The following is an 18,891-nucleotide window of genomic DNA, read 5'->3' on the forward strand; positions in this document are numbered from 1 at the left end:
CCCCTCCTCCCACCTCAAGCCGCACCTCCATCTCCTACCGACCAACCTCATCCCGCCCCCTTGACCTGTCCGTCCTCCCTGGACTGACCTATCCCCTTCCTAACTCCCTACCTACACTCACCTTTCCTGGCCCCATCCCCGCCTCTTCGACCTGTTTGTTTCCTCTCCACCTATCCTCTCCTCTATCCCTCTTCTATCCGCCTCCCACTCTCTCCCTATTTATTTCAAAACCCCCTTCCCCTCCCCCTTTTCTGATGAAGGGTCTAGGCCCGAAACGTCAGCCTCTCTGCTCCTATGATGCTGCTTGGCCTGCTGTGTTCATCCAGCCCTGCACCTTGTTGTCTCAGCCATTTTTAGATTCCTTGTGCACATGTAAAATGAGAATAGCTTAATTTTTTTGCGTAATGTATAATATGACAGTGTTGATGCTATACTCTTCACGTCCTTGCCTACAGAACAATCATTTTTGAAAGCTCATTTCAGAACAGAGTGCCCTTAGTGGAATCCTGCTCATCCTCTTTGCATGATGGCCACCAGCTTCAAGTATTTAACTTCTGTCACTCAGTTGGCGATGAGGGACAGTCACTTCTTGGAACATGCTTTCCGCAGTCCCTCCATTTCCCATTTAGGACAGTAACTCTGCTGTTCATCAAGTTCAGTAGCTTTGAGCTGAATGTTGTTGGCCATGTTTCCTGCATTGTTGCTCAACTTAATCTGAAACATTTATGTTTAGCAATAGTGCTGCTCTTAGCATTCTACATTATGTTTCATAATAGTAGTATAAATTAATCTTTAAAATGTAAAGTCAAATTGCAATACACTGAGTGAAATATAAAACTGAAGCCTCTCTAATAAAACTGAGAAAGTATTTCTACCGTTAAATTCTAGATGTCTTGCAGCAAAATAATACTTTGCCGTATCATTTATTTTAAATGTTTAACAAACCAATTTTCTTTTTGACAGCAACAGATCTGTCATGGCTTAATACCTTTGTCAAGCATCAATGTTTTACAATGCACAAAGCATTTAAATCCTAAATGCTTACCTTGATAATGAGACAATTCAGTTACATCCTGAGTCCAAACTTTCAGTTCTGTCTTATCACCATCGATCCCCAAATTTTCGTCCCATCGTTTCCTCAGTCAGTTGATCTTCAGAATATGTTGAGGATAAACTACACTAAGGATCATTTTTCACTCCCTTCTAAGTCTGCAACAGTAAAGCATTGCACTAATCTACTTTTGAAATTTTGCGGAGTTCGATAAATTGTCTGAATGTTTTGGTTTCTGTCAGACCTCCAAATATTTAACTTGTGTAGTCCTGTGTGACAGTAGTGATTCAAACGTGATATTTGTCTCTTTTATCAATGCCTCTGATTGTTAAGCAGTTTTGTTTCACAGCAATTGGCCCACAGAGAAGCAAATATGATTGGGTTTGCTTCATTAAATCAGTGCAACTTGTCTTTTTGCAGGAATACAAGATTAATAAATATCCAATGCTCCCCCTCATCAGTAGATTGCCATGCTCAATGGAAGATAACACCTTAGCACCTACCAGCATTTTCTTTCATAGTCTGGAAAGATGTGAGAATTTGACCTTGTTTTGAAGTCTTGACTGTATCTGATTCTTTCAATCTCCATATTCACTTTGTGTGATGACCTCGATTTAAATCCTTTTACTTTTGTCTCCGCCATTGCATCAGCGAGTCACCAACAGATTGGCTCTTACCCAACAGATAGTATTCCAGAGAATCCGTCTGATCAGAGAGTCATCCTTGAAAGAAAATAAACCAACATTGTTTAGATTTTGTCAAATCTTCCATTCCTCCCTACACAGTATTTACAGCAAGGACACAGGCCATTATGTGGCCCAACAGATTTACGCTGATCCTAAGGTTCCTCATGAACTTTCTCCCAGTTCCATCAAGATCACTGTTCAAAGATGAATTAGGATTTCTATTCTTGTTTTTGCCCCAATTTGTTGCGAAAGACGCCTGAGTAGATTTCACTGAATTAAAGAAATTTTTTTCCCCAATAGTATAGATTGTTCTTGATCAATGATCCCCAGAAATTTATTCTATTCACTGCACCCTACTTATAAAAAGTATCACATTCTGTGTTTAGTGAAAAATAATTGGAGGGAATTATAAGGAGGTTTGAATGTGTATATTGTGTAAAATTTTTTTAATAGTAATAATTACTAGAAAGAATGAAGACGAAAGTGTATCAACGTACGGTTATGCAGAATGTAGCTTAGACAAACCACTTGAAACAGATTACACTGTCAAATCATTCAGTCTAGGTTTTTCAGTTTCATTTTCTGAATTTTTAAAGCTCACTTCAGTTTTCCATCGTTTCTCTTAAGAATTAACTGCCCACATCAAAGTATTGCTGCATAGCAATTTCTTTTCAAATGGGTGCTGGGAATTTCCGGGATAAACCTATTTATTAAAGAGTCTTAAATTTAAACATTTCTTTGCATGAGACATTGGAAAATATATATTTAATGAAATTAGCTTGTATGAACCGTAAAGGCTGGTAGTGCACTATACATTCTGTATTTAATTTGTTTTGAAGATTGGGCATTTCACAGAATTATAGAAGTGTGACATAACAGAAGGAGGCTATCAGACAGCTCATATCTACATGAGCTGTCTGAATAGCCATTCTGACTTTTTGCCATTCTCTTGCCTTTTCCTTTGACTTTTGCAAATTATTTCTATTCACAGTCATCTGTTGCCCTCTTGAATGCCTCAATTGAACCTACCGCCACCGTACTTCGAGGCAACGCTATCCATACCTAACTACTTGCTGTGTGAAACAGTATTTCTTCAGATAATTTTGCTGCCTTTGCAGATCACTTTAAATCTGTACCCCTTCATTTTTGTCCTTTTGAGCAGGAACAGTTTCTGTTCCTATGACTTTGAAAACTCTTTTGAATGTTCTCAAAGCCATCTCTCTTGTCAAGTCGAACAGTCCCAGCCTCTCCAATCTATCCTCGCAACTGAAATTTCTCATCCCCGGAACTCTCCTTGTAAATATTTCCTGCAGTCTTCAATGTACTCACATTTTCTTTGTAATGAGCTGCCCAGAGCTATACACAGTACTTGAGCAAAGGTCTAACAAGAGTCTTGAATGTGTTTCGCAAAACCACCTTGCTGTTGTACTCTATGATTGTATTAATAAAGCCAAAGATACTGTATGCTTTGTGTATCAATCAGGGCAGGTGGAGAGAACAGATATGTCCCATGTCCTTCTGCTGTATGTTCTAAGAATTGTACCCCTGTATTTTATGTTGTCTGTTCACATTCTTCCAACCAAAATACATCACCTCTCACTTGTCTGCATTGAACTTTATCTGCTTACCCATCCAACTTGTGAATTCTCAAGTGTCTTCCTCTCAGTTCACAATGTTACAATCCTTCCAAGTTTTGTATAATCATTAGCTTTGAAATTGTCCCCGCACACCAAGATCTAGATCATTAATATGTATTGAGAAATAAAAGGATCCCAGTGCCGCCACCTTCCTGGAGCCTGAAAAATATCCATTGACTGTTACTCTCTGCTTCCTATCACTCTGCCAATTTTGTACCACATTGCCGTTGTCCCTTTTATGCCACAACCTATAACTTTGCTCACAAGTCCATTCTAGAGTTACATAGCACTGAAACAGACCCTTCAGTCCAATTTGTTTATGCTGACCGACATCCCAATCTGACCTAGTCCCATTTGGCCCCTATCCCTCTAAATCCTTCTTATTCATACACCCATCCAGATGCCTTTTAAATGTTGTAATTTCTTCCTCTGGCAGCTCATTTCATAAATGTACCACCCTCTGCGTGAAAAAGTTAACCCTCAGGTCCTTTTTAAATCTTTCCCCTCTTGCCTTAAATCTATGCTGGCTAGTTTTGGACTGGTTTACCCCAGGTGCCCAGTGCCATCGACTGTGCATGTGTGGGACTGAGAGGGATGTATCACAATGCAGAGTTCATCAATAGTGAAGATTCTGTTCCATTAATGTCCAAGTAATCTGTGATCACTAACCACTTCCTGGAGTGAATGCCACTACCATGGCAGCTGCCAAAACTCCTACATCCTGGCCCACTCTTGTGTACCTAGTGTTTTTGAGAGTTCAGGAGCCTCTTTTAGGTTACTGGTGAACAGGTACATTGGAGGGTGAGGGCTACGTATTGAAACAATGGTTCATGAAACCATTGAGCAGCCTCCTAAATGAAACAGTGCAGATACAATGCAGGTAAAGTTTCAATCAGGGCTGAGTGTGGAGCAGACAATAGGGATACTGAAGATGTGGTTCCCCGGTTGGATCAGTCAGTAGGGGCCATTCCCGAATAGTCTGGGCATGCATAGAATCATAGAATCATAGAATCCCTACAGTGTGGAAACAGGCCCTTTGGCCCAACAAGTCCACACCGAACCTCAGGGCACTGAGGTTCTGTTGTGCTCTGCTGTGCACAATTGGAACAGGCGACAAGATGATGGGGTGGTTGAGGAATTGGGGGAGTTGGAGCAGTCTTCTGAGGAGGGCACCAAGCACATTGAGGTGGAGGAAGCTCTCCTTGTCTGTGACCGAGTTCAACAGGGTGTTTGATACCCGGTTCCAGTAGATGAAAGCTGGATGCAGCAGACCTTCATGGAATGTAAAATCAGCAGTGGTCATCATACCAACATTTAGTTTGCATTTTGGGGATGAACTGCAGCCTCTTTTCATTTTGTTTGTTTGCTTATGGTGACTGTAAATAAAAGTTCATGTTTGGAGCTGTCTGACTGCTTGCCTTTATGTGATGTTCTCCTACTGGACAAGGATAAAATGTGGATTTACAGTAGGCATTGGGGAGACCGTAGAGGTGACTTAGGGTGTTTAGACAAAATGTAACTTGGAACTTCTAGACTGTGTGGAGTGGTAGTTAAACAGTGACCAGAATGAGAGAATGGGGCTGTATATGTGTGGGAGTGTCAGCCATGATGACTATGTGCTGTGAGCATCATGGCTTTGTGGTTGCTGTGCCATTACATTGTTAATGAAGCAATGCCAAATTGCAAAAGTTTTTCTGGGTGTAGTGTCCTTTCAAAGATGGTGTGGGCACTGGGGTTGCTGTTCTTTTGGCAGATATCCAGTGAATAGCAAGTTGTTCCAGGAACAGTGCATAAGATGGAGCTAGAATTGGATAAGAAGGGCATCGTAGATCGTAGTTAATGAGTTGAGTTTGGTAAGCTATGTTGAGAGATTTCACTAGGTAATTCAGTGAGAAACCTCTAAAAAGCTTGATGAAACTGGTAAAGCCTACATCTTCGCCCTCTTAAACTAAACAAAATCTAAATACAATTCTAAAAGGGCTGTAAAATAGTCCTTTCCCCACTTTAGAACCCAAGCTTCTAAATCAAATAACATCATATGCATCCAGTAATTATGAGTAATGTTTACGATAACCACCCACTGGTGGGAAAGATACAAGAAACATATCTGCAGGAAAGCAAGGCAGCTGCTTCAGCCTAACCCAATTTTTCTTTGTTATTTAAGTGCCTGTCAAACAATTTACTATTATGTGAAAATTTAATTTAGAGTTTCTCTTTGCTTTCCTTTTTTTCTTGCTGCTTTCTTACCCTTTTCGGAGGATCACAGGGATCAAGGGGAATGTAACTAACTAGATTGCTGTGCAGGGAGACAAAATAGATTTGATGGGCTGGATGGCTTACTTCTTTACCACATATGATTGTGTTTCTTTATGACTTGTCATCTTGTCTTATTGCTGTTTTACATTATTTGGAGGGGCCGAAAAATGGGATTGCTAGCAAATGGTGCCTGACTTATGTGTGGAGGTCAGTGAGTTCAGTTGGCTGGGTGGTTGGTTTTCACTTAGCATGGTGCCTGCTGTGTGGTTCAATTCCATGAAGAATTCTTGACCTCACCTGATGTGTGGTGCCCCTCAGGTTAAACCACCACCAGTCATTTACTAATGAGAGAGCAGCCCTGTGGGACTATGACAACTTTACCTTGCTTGCCTCATTAAACAACCAAAGTTTAAAAAAAAGGAAAAAGTTATATAATGAATCATATGCTGCTACAGTCACTGCAGTGTACAATGTTGACATTGTGAAGCAGATTTTCAGATGTTTCGAGTCAAGGTGAAATACAGTTCAGCCTATCAAAGAAGCCCATTATTTTTGTAGCTTGTTAGCATGCAATACTTTACAGGAGGTTACAGGTGACAGAAACAAAAAAATCATTTGTCCAAGACCACAAACTTGTTTATCTACATTAACAAGCAGTCAGCCAGAGTAATATGATTATTGGTATTAACATACTTTCAACAAACTGCATGAACTGTAAAAAATGAACAAATTCCATTTGCACTTAATACACTGGTAAGATAAAGTATCGTCTCAATTGTCCTCAACCTAACATCAGTACCTCTGAATGTCTATCACTAATCTGTCTAATATCTTGGTATTTGATTGCTTCAGCCCATTCGTAGGTTATAATGCAACGATGCAGAATGCAATGTGGCACTGTATCGAATGCCTTCTGGAAGTGCACACACTCCACGTCAATAGCATTACCCCCACCACTATTGTCTTTCTGTTACCTTTTAAAAAACTCCATGTTAGTTAAACAAAATTTCTCCTTTAGATATCTATGCTGGCTTTCCTAAGCAACTTATGTTTTTCCACTTTCTGGGGACACTCAGTCCAGACAAATTGGCACCATCTGTTGTGGGTTCAGGAGAGCTCATACGTTCATAACCCTCCGATTGGTCCGGCTCCAGCTGCAGAGAAAAACTTCATGCTGGCTGCATCAAACTCCTCTCTGAAGTTTCTCTAATTCTCTGTCGAAAGATCAGGAAATGACATTCAGGGACACAAAGAAATCATCCTAAAAGGAAAAGCCAAAACCCTGAGTTTAGCTGATCAAACAGCAAAGCCTGATGATAGCATTGTCATCATAGAATTGGAAGGATTGCGAGAACCATGCATGTAGTTTTATGATGTGAACTGCTGTTACAGGTCTTTATTTCCATGATTCCTTTTTCTTCTCCTGTAATATTTGTGTTTTCTGTTTCTCTGTGTCCGTAAGTTTAAATGGGATGAAGTTTAAGCAGTCTTGTCATAAGTTAGCAATTCATTTTTTGCCATTTGTTTAGAAATTGCTTCGGTTACAATGAATCTTTTTTTTTAATGACTAAAACCTGATCTGTTTCTTTTAACCTGAATCAGATGGTCAGGTAAATTGGATTATTTACTATTTTAATTAGATTTTCATATTTGTGGCGACTCTGGAAACAGTGGGCATTGATATCGGCGTACTCTCCCAAGCAAGCTGTGACCAATACAGTCTGCTTTCACCAGTCATGAAATGATCATTTAATTTGCCAAGAGGGTTTTTTGATGCTAGCAGGGAGATTGGACCAGGTAAGGACAGCAGATTGTCCATCTATGAAGGACACTTGTGAACCAAATGGGTTTTTGTGACAATCAATGATAGTGTCACGATTGCCATTATTGAGACGATCTTTGATTTTCAGGTGGTCTGAACTGATTTTAATTTCCAACAGTTGCCATGGTGGAATTTGAACATGTATCCCCAAGCATTAGCCTAGACCACTGGATTATTAGCATAGTGACATTCCCACTGCAACAGGTGCATAAGAGTATACTGCAGAGTTATGCACTGGATGTGAGAAAACTTGATATTCTGAGAGATGCGATGAAGCATGATCCAAATACAGGTGCTTTTACAAAAACATTGAAGTTTTCTTAAGATATTTCTTTTGTTTATTAAGGACATTCAGAACCTTTTCATGCAACACAGCTCTGGAACAGTATTATTCGTGCCCTCCATACTCAGGTGGACCTGAGGCAGCAGAGACTGCATTGGAGAATGTACAGTGACTGTTTCACTGGTGCCGATGCTGTTGATGTGGTGCTGAGTTACCTCATGCAAAACGTTTACTTCAGCAACAGTGATATTTCACGTTTGAAGGCAGCTCGCCTCTGCCAGGCTCTGATGGATCATAGAGTGTTCTACCCTGTCAGTACAAGACTCTTCAGCAAAGAGCGGGAGAGTATGTTTGAGGATCGCAGCAGCAGTCTCTATAAATTTGTGGACAGCTACACGTTGCCAGGAGCTGGAAAAGACCAGGAAATGGAGAGTCTGGTGCCGAAAAGGAAATTTCATAAGTAAGTTTTTTTGTTTAAAATCCTTCTCTGGATATGGGCAATGTTTATTGTATAGCACAACGTAAAGTTGCTTGCTAGGCTCATTCAGAGAACAGCCAACCAGGTTGGTGTGAGATGAGAGACTGATATAGCTCTACATATGTGATTGTTTCATTCCTTGAAGATCTTAATGAACCAAATAGCGTTTTGTGGCAATTGAACAGTTTCAGCTTTACCGATACAATTTTTCATTTTTACATTCAGCAAGAAATTAAATTTGAACACTCAATCTGTCATAGAAGGATTAGAAATTAGCTTCTTTGTATTACTATACCAGAAAAATCACCATAACACTGCCACATCCAGCAGTTTCAAAGTGATCATGAGATTTTTGTCTGTTGTGGTCTGGAGAACTTGTATTGTTGCATATAAATGTTATATTTTCACATTATGCTTAAAGCTCCTACGTACCAGGGCAAAATACAATTTGAATGTACATAATTTGAATTACCTTTCTTATTGTTTAGAAGCATAAAAAATTGGAGCAGGAAGAGGCCACTCAGCCTTTTGAGCTTGCTGCTTCATGTAATGTGATCATGGCTGACCAACTAAATCCCCTGTTCCTGCCTTCTACCCTTCGATCTCTTTAGCTCTAAGAACTATATCAAACTTTCTCTTGAAAACTATTAATTTTTTAAATCTCTAGCTAAGGCTATGGAAAGGCAACTCCTGACACTTAGAGTCATAGAGTTGCACAGCATGGAAACGGACCCTTCGGTTCACTCCTCAACCAGTCTGATCAAGGTCCCATTTTACCCTGAAGTAATCTTCTTCACTGTCCATTACACCATCATCTATAACCATACCTCCTATATTCACATCCACGTTATTTATATAAAAGTATAAAAAGCAGTACTTTTCTGCCTGACACACAGTGAGAGAACAATTTAGGTTAACTGTCATTCAATTATATTTTTTCCTTTGACATGGCCAGGTTGTTGAACCTATTACTGTGGAGGATGATATAATAGTGTGGAATTAGATCAAGTGTACAGTGCAAACAGGCCATTTGTCCCAAATGTTCTTTGCAAACACTTGTTATACATAAGGTTATTGAGCTGGAATCTGTGTCTTTCAGTGGAGTTTTCATTTGCCAAAGCTTCCCCAGCTATTGTTGCTTTGGCCTGGATCTGGATGTAATGTGACACCTCTTGTCCAACAAAAAAGAACAAGTTATACAGTATGTTTTAAATTTGATACCTGCAATCTCTCAATTGTGGGCAATGCAGTATTTGATTTTACTGTAATTGCCATGGTTTGAATTTTGTAACACCAGTCTCAGATAGTCAATGACTAGAAAGTATTTCATGATTACTTCCAAAACCCTGATATGAAATTCTAATTGCTCCTTATTTTGCCTTTTTTAAACAGACCAGTCAAACTTGCTTTTTCGAATCCTGTTGCTTTGGAAGCTTGTGATAAAAGATTTGAAGAGCTTTTTCACACTATCAACCTCCGTCCATCATTACCGCCAAACCTAAAAGTAATAAGCTTAACCAACCATCTGACCAAAAAAGGTGAACATTTTTTACAATATCTTTTTGGTTATGCAGGCCAACACATGCAAAATGCATTTCATTTTTCCGTATATGTCAGTCACTGTGTTTCGTCCAAATTTGTTTAGATTTGTTAAAAGCAATTTAATTAAACCCTGTCCATACATTCCATTTCATTTCTGATAGAGATTCACAGCATAAGAATTAGACATTAATTTAATTCCATCTCTTGTGCATGGAATAAGCTATAAGTTTTATGTACTTGACATTTCAAATGAATTTTAATATTAGGAATCTCTCAAGTTTCTACTGTCATTTTTGAGTAAGCAACTCATGGATTTCAGCCGGCACTGAGAGCTTTCATTTTATGTCAGATTCTGACTTTGCTCCATTTGGCCTGCATTTGCAAGCAATCCAGTTGTGTCACTCCTCCTTCAGAGAGGTATGTGAAAACCAGTCTCTGCGACAGCCATTCAATAATCAGGGAGCAAGTGATTGAGAAATGGACCTAAGTTGAGTTAAATCAACACAGTTGGCTGCGTTTGTGGCCAATGTCACTGCTAGATAAAGCCAACCATGCATGGCTCAATGTTTGTTTATTTTCTATTCCACCTCAATGAAGTTCTTTGTGATGTTTTCATTGCTAAAGGTGGTATTTGAGTTTGTTATTCATGCAAGAGAATCACTGAGATTCCTAATCTCTCTGGTAAAGCTGAAAGAAGAACAGCAGAAACTCCAAATATGTCAGTGATTATTGGTGAATATTTTTTTTTCTGTTTCTTACTAGTTGAGTTACTCCTGTGGAGACGACTTCTCACACTGAAATGAAACCAATGTGTTGCACCTTCTGAGTTTTCCGTCCATGTAAACTGTTAGGAGGAACTGATGTGATGTCACAGATGCAGTTACATCTGCTCCAATAGATCTGTATCATAGTTTCGTTGGGAATATACACTTCATCTTGGATTCCTTATCTCCATTCTCCCACATCTTTATTTTCATAGTTCCACAGTGGCTGTTTGATTATTTATCCAAGAATTTGGGAAAAAGAGGAAGGAAATCCTTTAAGTGTGGCTAGAGTTTAGTTGTGAGAGAGAGAGAGAGACTCTATTATTGTAACTGGCCACCAATTTTAATCATATTTTCTTTTGTGCTTAGAAGATGAGGGGGATGTTAATGTATTTGGGTCATCTCTATTTCATCTATGCAAAGTTAAATTCTTTCACTGCCCCAAGATCATTAGTCCTTACCCCCTGGGAATTAACCCCTTCTCCATTATTGCAATCATTCTGTTTCCTACAACAAATATCTGGTTGAGTGTCACAATTACTTGAAGAATTGGGAGCGATTTTTAGTTACTAGCTTGGATTGTGTCTTATTGACATTGCCAATTAATGCTTGCTTGAGAACTCTCAAACCCAATCCATAACCGACCATTTTGACCAGCAAACAGAGGAGACCCCATTCCATAAATTTGAACCGAAGCCTTCAGGTAAAAAGCTGGTGTCTAACCCACCATCCCAATAACTTTGGTTTCATATGTGGTTCTCTTACTGATTTGACTGAAATGAGGCATTTTTATCAGGCGTTTACAGGCATCCCTGCAATCAAAGTCAAACTGGGATGGCCAAAGAACTGTTCTGCTTATGATGCCGTTCAAATTGTTGACCATTTCTTGATGCAAAATTTCTGAAATGGGATCAATACCCAGTACATTTAAATGGCCTCCCTTTGACATTAGGTGTTGTGGTCTGTCACTTTACAGCCAACAGAGTAAGTTTGGAATGTGGTTGCTATTGTAATATTGGAAAGCATAACAGTTAGTTTTTGTCACTGTACTCATAGACTTAAGAATTGTGGTTTCTCTGTCCTGTCCTTTTTTGCCCTCTGCAGAAGTTAACACAGCTTGGGTTTTGCATTTCAATATGCAAATTGCATGCATTGACTAATCAGTTTGTGCCTGTGTGATTGTTTATAACTCAGCATGTGAATACTAACAGTGTTTTTACTGTGCTTCTCTTTTGCTTTCAACAATGGGGTTTGACTTGCTCCACAACAGTTGTAGAGGATGTTTGGAAGCAAACAACTTTATTGCAGCTGCTACATTTAATTCACCTTCCCATCTTGGACAACATCCTGGAATCTCCAGTGAAAGCAAAACGAAGACGACTAGTTCAGTTCAATCAGAAAATTGACCTTATTATCTCCAACACGTTCCTGGATCGCGAGGTTTCTAAGAGCCTAAATCTGCCCTAGTTAGTATATGCAAATAACTTTCCAAATTCTTTGAATGAGATACGATGTGTAGCATTTAAATATAATAAGTAAGAGATTTGAAATATTGCCTTAAACTTTTATTGTGCAGAGATTAATAGAAAATCCATGAACCTCTTTCAATTTATTGGTTATTTGAAACAGTGTGAGACATTGCATACTGTGCAATCAAAACCTTACGTGAAAAAGCATAATCTTCAAATGAGCTTTCTTCACATCTATCTACTCCCTTGCTCACCCTCTTACATTTGCATGTGTTACTTTATGCAAATTTCAAGTAATTTGGGAAAACCAAAGAGGACCAGTTTTCATCAGGGATTCGTAGAAGCTATTTCATGCAAATTGGTTGTAGAGTACTAACATAATCAAATTCCACACACATGATTCCAGAAATGAAGGATTACCTGAATGAGGTGAGAAAGGACAAGTTGGGATTGTTCTCTTGTGAGCAAAAAAGACTGAGAGTAGGACCAAAAACAGAAGTTGCTGGAAAAGCTCAGCAGGTCTGGCAGCATCTGTGAAGTAAAAACAGAGTTAACATTTCAGGTCTGGTGACCCTTCCTCAGAACTGATGGTAGTCACTAGACCCGAAACATTAACTCTGATTTTTTTCTTCACAGATGCTGCCAGACCTGCTGAGCTTTTACAGCAACTTCTGTTTTTGTTCCTGATTTACAGCATCAGCTGTTCTTTAGGTTTTTAAGACTGACAGCAGATTTGGTCAAGGTAACATCATCAAAGTGTAGGCAGTGAAACTGTACTTCCAATGGCTGAAGGGTCAATGACTAGAGAACACAGATTTAAGATGATTGACAGAAGAACCAGAGGTACCATGAGGAAAAATCTTTTGTGTATAAAACAGTTAGGATTTAGAATACACTGCCTGATGGAGTGGGGGGACACAGATTGAATAATAGCATTCAAAAGGGAACTGAATAAATATTTCAAGGAGAGAAAAATGCAGGGAACCAGAACTAACTGGATTATTCTTCAAATGAGCTGGCACAGACTTAATGGGCTGGTAGGCTACCTTCTAAGTTACACTATTCTTTGAACTAATCCCCAGAAAAAAGGCCAACCCTGAAATTTCTGAACCAGAATGTATTGTGCCTCTGTCAAGACAAACCATGTGTGAGACATGCTTCCTCAGTCTCTGTGTTGGTTTTTTGTTTGTATCCACAGTACTGATGAGTGGTTCTCAGTTGCAGTCGATTGCCTGGAATATTTCCCAGATGAGGTGATTGTGCACACGAGTGAACTGTTATCTCAGATCGCGAATGACAGGGAGGCTGCAGAAAAGTACAAAAAAGTGCTGTTTGAAACTATAGTGAGGCACTATAGTCAGAACAAGGAGCCACTTCTCTGTGATCGATATCGTGACATATATGCAGGGATCGTTGAACTTCTCGGTAAGGGATTTGTTTTGCAGAGCTGTGTAAAGAATGCAAATGTTGGTGATTTGGCCCTAAATTATGGAACAACATGATTTTCATTACTTGAGAATGGTAAATCTTAGCTAATAATATGTTTCAAATTTCAGTTAGTCAGAGAATATGTTCATTTAAAATAATAAGAAAGTTGTGTATACCGTGGACAACATGCAAGTACTTTAGTTTATTGACTGGTCGCAGACAGGAAAAAAAACCTTAGTTACAATGTCTTTATTAAATAAATCTTTGTGCTCTTTCTGCCTCTGCTGTTTTTTTGTTTTGCACACATTTTTACTTATATCTGTATGACTATTTCCCTTACCCCAATATTGTTGTGTTGTGCTTTCTGTTGGTCACTCCTCCTTTGTCTTACCTTTTGTGTGTCATACTCCAAAGTGTGTCTGTTAGGCTCTTACCAATCTTTCCCTATTGATGCATTGAATTTTTCTTTGCCTTTGTAAGAAAATGGGAAGAAGCCAGGATAGAGTGAGGTGTTGGAAATGGAACAGCAACATTAATGATTGAATGAAAAGTGGAAGATGAAGTTGAAGGAGGACTCCTTCCTGTGATTAGATGGGATTTGGGGGCCAGTGGTAGTAAAGAAGCCAAGGACTGAGGGTTCAACCTTGGGAAGTGGACTGATTGACAGGCCGAGACCGGGGAGGATGTGGAGGGGAGTGCTGGACTTGAGACCACTTGTGTTAATGAGATCTGGGAATGCTGGGGTCTGCAAATAGTTGTGGAGTCTCAGTCTGGAGCTTGAAAAACTTGACCCTGACTTGTAGAGACAAACCTGCATAAAGAAGAGAATCCTGATGGAACGGAGGGGGGTTACAAGTGGTTGAGAAGCACTGGAATGAGGCAACTGCATTACCTGTCTTTTAGTAGTCTGTGCTGAATAGCTCTGATTTAACTTGTCTATTTAGCTGCTTGATAATTTCATCCAATATTAAGAGGCTTTGCAAAACAGGCACCGTCTATGAACAGAAATAGTATTAATTTTGCTGGTCAGTGATGAAATTAGAGGTGTAGTAGGTTTTACGTGTGTTTCCCCTCACCCACTCTTCCCCTTGGCTGACAGAGAAGCAAACAAATGGGGAAGTATGGGTTTACACAGAAACTGGGAATCCACTGAGATTGATGAGCAGTCTGTCACTATCACAGGACAGCATCCCCTGATCCTGCACCAGACTGCTATACCTTTTCCAGGCATTGGCTGAAACAAGAGCCTACATGATTAATAATCAAACAAACCTTCAGTGGCCAAAGGTGAATGAATTTAAAGCACCTGGTGACCCACAATGAGGAGTGAAAAAAAGCCATACTGTCTGATTAACCTTGAGTTTTGTTTTTAGGAAGTTACCAAACCAGAATTGAGAAGTAACAGGAAGTAATCACATGATTTTAATAATTTTCTTTGAAGAAAAGTCTTTTCACAACTTTGAAATCACACAGTGCCTCAGCTTCAGGTGTAGTCACTGTTCTAATATAGTAACACGCAATATTTAGATTAAGCAGTCTTAACACTGCATAGTTTCATCTTAACAGTGATGGAAGATAAGGTGCCACATCAAAGATGATTGCAGAAAATATAAGTTATGGTGTAGTGAATAGGATCTTGGCATTGAAAAGAAGATTGGCTGGCTGTCAGGAAGCAGGCAGAAGGTGTAAACAGGTTTTTTAGATTAGCAAGATATAATGACTGGTATGCCACAGGGTTCAGTTCTGGGGCCTCAACTATTGGCAATTTATAAACAACTTGGATGAAGGGACGGAAGTTATGATTGTCAATTTGTGATAAGACAAATGTAGGAAAGTTGGTTGTGAAAAGGACACAAAGCTCACAAAAATATATTAATAGGTTAAGTGAATGAGCAAAGATGTAAAATTATCCTTTGTAGAACTAAAAAAAAATCTAAATGGTGAGACATTGCAGAACTCCGAGATGCAGAGAAATAAGGGCATCCTTGTGCATGAACCTCAGAAGGCTTACATGCATTATATGCAGGTACAGCAAATAATTCGGCCATGGAATGTTATAATTTATCACAAAGGGAATTGAATATAGAAGTGAGAAGTACATACCTCGGTTACATAGAGCACTGGTGAGTTCGCATTTGGAGTACTGTGCACAGTATTGGTTGCCTGATCTTATGAATGATGTAAATGCTTTGGAAGCAATTCCGAGGAGAAATGCATGGAGTAGGCAGATTGTATTATGAGGAAAGAATCCTGAAGCATTTTGACAGGGTAGATATGGAAAGGGTTTTTCTTCTTCTTAGAGAAGCCAGAAGTAGGGGGTCACTGTTTAAAAGTCATGGATCAGCCATTTAAAAAAGAGATGAGGCATAACTTTTTTTCTCTCAGCAGATTGAGTCTTTGGAACTCTTCCTGAAAAGGTTATAGAAGCAGAGTCCTTTCATATTTTTAAGGCAAAGGTAGATAACCTTTCACCTTTTTGCTTAATAAAAAAGCTATCAGGTGAAGGTGGAAATGTGGATTTGAGGTTACCATCAGATTAGCCATTTTTTTTTATTCATTCATGGGATGAGGGCACCACTGGCTTAGCAAGTATTTATTGCTCATCCTAAGAGTCCATCAATTGCTCTGGAGTCGCATGTAGGTAAGGTAAAGATGGCAGTTTCCTTCCCTAAAGGGCATTAGTGAGCTAAAACAAAAGCAAAGTTGCTGGAAAAGCTCAGCAGATCTGGCAGCATCTGTGAAGGAGAAAACAGAATTAACATTTTGGGTCTGGTGACCCTTCCTCAGAACGCACTGGACCCGAAACGTTAACTCTGTTTTTACCTTCACAGATGCTGCTAGACCTGGTGAGCTTTTCCAGCAACTTTGGTTTTGTTCCTGATTTACAGCATCTGCAGTTCTTTTGGTTTTTATTCGGCATTAATGAACCAAATGGGTTTTCCTGACAACCAATAACGGATTCATGGTCATCATTAGATTTTTAATTTCAGATTTTTATTGAATTCAAATTCCATCATCTGCCATGATGGGATTCAAACCGAGGTCCCCAGACCAATTACCTGGGTCTCTGGGTTAACAATCCAATGATTACGCCTTTGCCCCTCATATTGAACAGCAGAGCAAACCCAAGGGGTTGAATCACCTAGACCTGCTCATAATTCTTATGTTTGTGTGACACTTCCATCATATGAAAAAGAATCACTCTAATTAAAACTTTTCCTTACAAAACTGTAGAAAATGGTAAGACTGGACAAGCTTTGGAAGCCGCACAACTTGGCGTTCGGTTGTTGGAGCCTAACTGGAGAGAGGAGCTGCACAGATTGCTGTCCTTCATGGCTGTTGCTGCAACCCCAGACGCCTGCATACTGCAGAAACAGGTTTATCAGTATTTTAAAACTAATTAATCACAAAGTAGATAAGAATATGACTTCAAAATATTTTCTAAAGCAATTTTCAAATATTTCTCAACAAAAGGCTGGGAGAAATAATACACTTTTTGACAATACGTTTTATTTTTAGATAAGTCTAAAGACAAGGGGAGACTTGTGTCAGGACATCAACTGTGCAGAAACCAAATAAAAGAGACAGTTTTCTTTACGCCCACAGAATAGCCCGAAACAATCAGTTCTGTGATGAATCTCAAAAGCCTCAACCTGAAACTTGGGTTGAAAAGAAGAAATAATTTGTAAAGCACCTTTTGATATGCCTGGGGATCTCAAAACACACTTTTACAGCCAATTAAACAGTTGTCATGAAGTGTAATCTATGGTAATGTGGGAAATGCATCAGCCAATTTATACATAGCAAAGTTCCATAAACAACCAGATAAATGTCTGGAAATTTTGCTTTGTGATGCTAGTTGAGCAATAAATATTGATGAAGGAAACAAGAGGAACAACCGCCCTCCCCCTCATTTTCAGTTAAATAGCCTCAGAGGATTTTTTTTAATACATTCACCTGAGAGAGTTGACATGACCTCTGTTTAATGTCTCACCTGAAAGATGACACCTGTGCCATGCAGCACTCACCCTCTACTACTTTGGGACTGTATACCTGCATGCTTACCAAGAGGAGAGTTTGCATCAGGTTGTCAAACTCTATTTAAATGGTGTGTGAGTTGGCAAGTGTACACATTTGGAATTCTTTAATTTTACTTGCCGATGAAAAGTTGCCTTTATAATAACACACTAACCAACCTGCTTAATAGCTCCAATTGTTCGCAGTATTAAATGTCACAATTTGATGCTGCACTGTCAGGGATGACCTATCCTAATTTTTCATCATAAATTGCTCATCAGCAACTGGTAGCATGAACTAAAGGCAGCAAATTTTACAAGGTGAAGGATTGACATGTCTGTGTATAGGGCAAAAAAAATTGAAGGACCTTCTGCCATTCTTATTGCTTAATTCATAAGTTGCTATTGTGTCACATACTTCGGGTACGCAGTACTGATACATATCAGACGTTAAAATGTTGGCTAAACAGTCTAGGTATAAACTTTTGTGGTTTTTGCTTCTTCTACCCAGAAGTGTTATCGCACACCATCAACTCCAATCTCACTGATTACTTGTTCCCCATAATTACCTTTAATTAACATAAAACAATCACCTGTTCCCTGATTCCATTTGGCCTCAGGCATTCCTATCAGACTCTGGTATATAACAACTGGTACATCCTGATGTACTTCATAATGTGAGTGATTGGAGAAGTAGCATGTGCTATGTGTATCATGCTGGGGGCAGCAGCTTAGTATTAATTTTTGGTGTCAGAAAAGATCCCATAGTGTTGTTCCAAAAAGAGCAAGAATCCACCCAGTGTTCTCACCATTGTTTATCCTTCAAAAGAAAATCTTTTAATAATTAAGGCATAAACAGATTGCAGCTTGAGAGTTTGCTGTGCACAAGTTGGCTGCTGATTTTCTTAAACTGACAGTGACCACATTTAAAATGCATTTCATTGGCTGTAAAGAGGTTTGGTATGTCCTGGTATTGGTTCCAGTTTGTTCTTCCTTTCAGCTGTGTCCTGTCACCATTATCTTGATGATCTTGCTGTTTGACCATCAGAATTGTACACGGTGCTCTGGATGTGGCTGTACCAGTGCTTGACCAGCATCTCTCTTGCTCCTAGGTCTTGTGTCTTACAGCTCTGACTTATGATGAATTCTATTTTGTAGAACACCAACAGAACTGTAATAAGGAAAACATTTACCAAAGCTATTGTACAAAGCAAATCTCTAACAAAAGTACAGGCTGAAGAACTGGTCATTTTCCTAATGGATAACCGCACCGAGCTCTTCAAGGTACAGTATTCACAGCCCATTAAGGAAGGAATATTCTTGGATATTTTCACTCTATGATGTCTGTACTGATTGTTGATTCCCACTTGAAAATTCTGGGATAGTTCTTCCACTCCCCAGGAAGCATGTGAATACAACTCATTAACTTGGTTGAGGCAAGAGGCTGTCTGTAGGGAAC

The 18,891-nt window shown here is 39.3% G+C and overlaps 1 protein-coding gene across 2 annotated transcripts in view; it reads left to right on the forward strand.

Annotated features, from left to right (window-relative positions):
- depdc4 (DEP domain containing 4) overlaps positions 1–18,891 on the forward strand; it is a 44,941-nt gene that overhangs the window by 15,174 nt on the left and 10,876 nt on the right. The window contains exons 1-7 of one of the 2 annotated variants that reach the window (XM_048607747.1): positions 5,883–7,427; positions 7,799–8,195; positions 9,606–9,751; positions 11,790–11,985; positions 13,187–13,413; positions 16,651–16,793; positions 18,591–18,716. In XM_048607747.1, coding sequence (XP_048463704.1) covers positions 7,897–8,195; positions 9,606–9,751; positions 11,790–11,985; positions 13,187–13,413; positions 16,651–16,793; positions 18,591–18,716 — 1,137 coding nt within the window. In that variant the 5' untranslated portion in view covers positions 5,883–7,427; positions 7,799–7,896. Of the gene's footprint in view, positions 1–5,882; positions 7,428–7,798; positions 8,196–9,605; positions 9,752–11,789; positions 11,986–13,186; positions 13,414–16,650; positions 16,794–18,590; positions 18,717–18,891 lie in introns of those variants that run through there. The other variant, XM_048607746.1, reaches the window with a different exon arrangement.

This window comes from Rhincodon typus, chromosome 18 (genome assembly GCF_021869965.1).
Source record: "Rhincodon typus isolate 14 chromosome 18, sRhiTyp1.1, whole genome shotgun sequence".
In the NCBI taxonomy this organism is placed as follows: Eukaryota; Metazoa; Chordata; class Chondrichthyes; order Orectolobiformes; family Rhincodontidae; genus Rhincodon; species Rhincodon typus.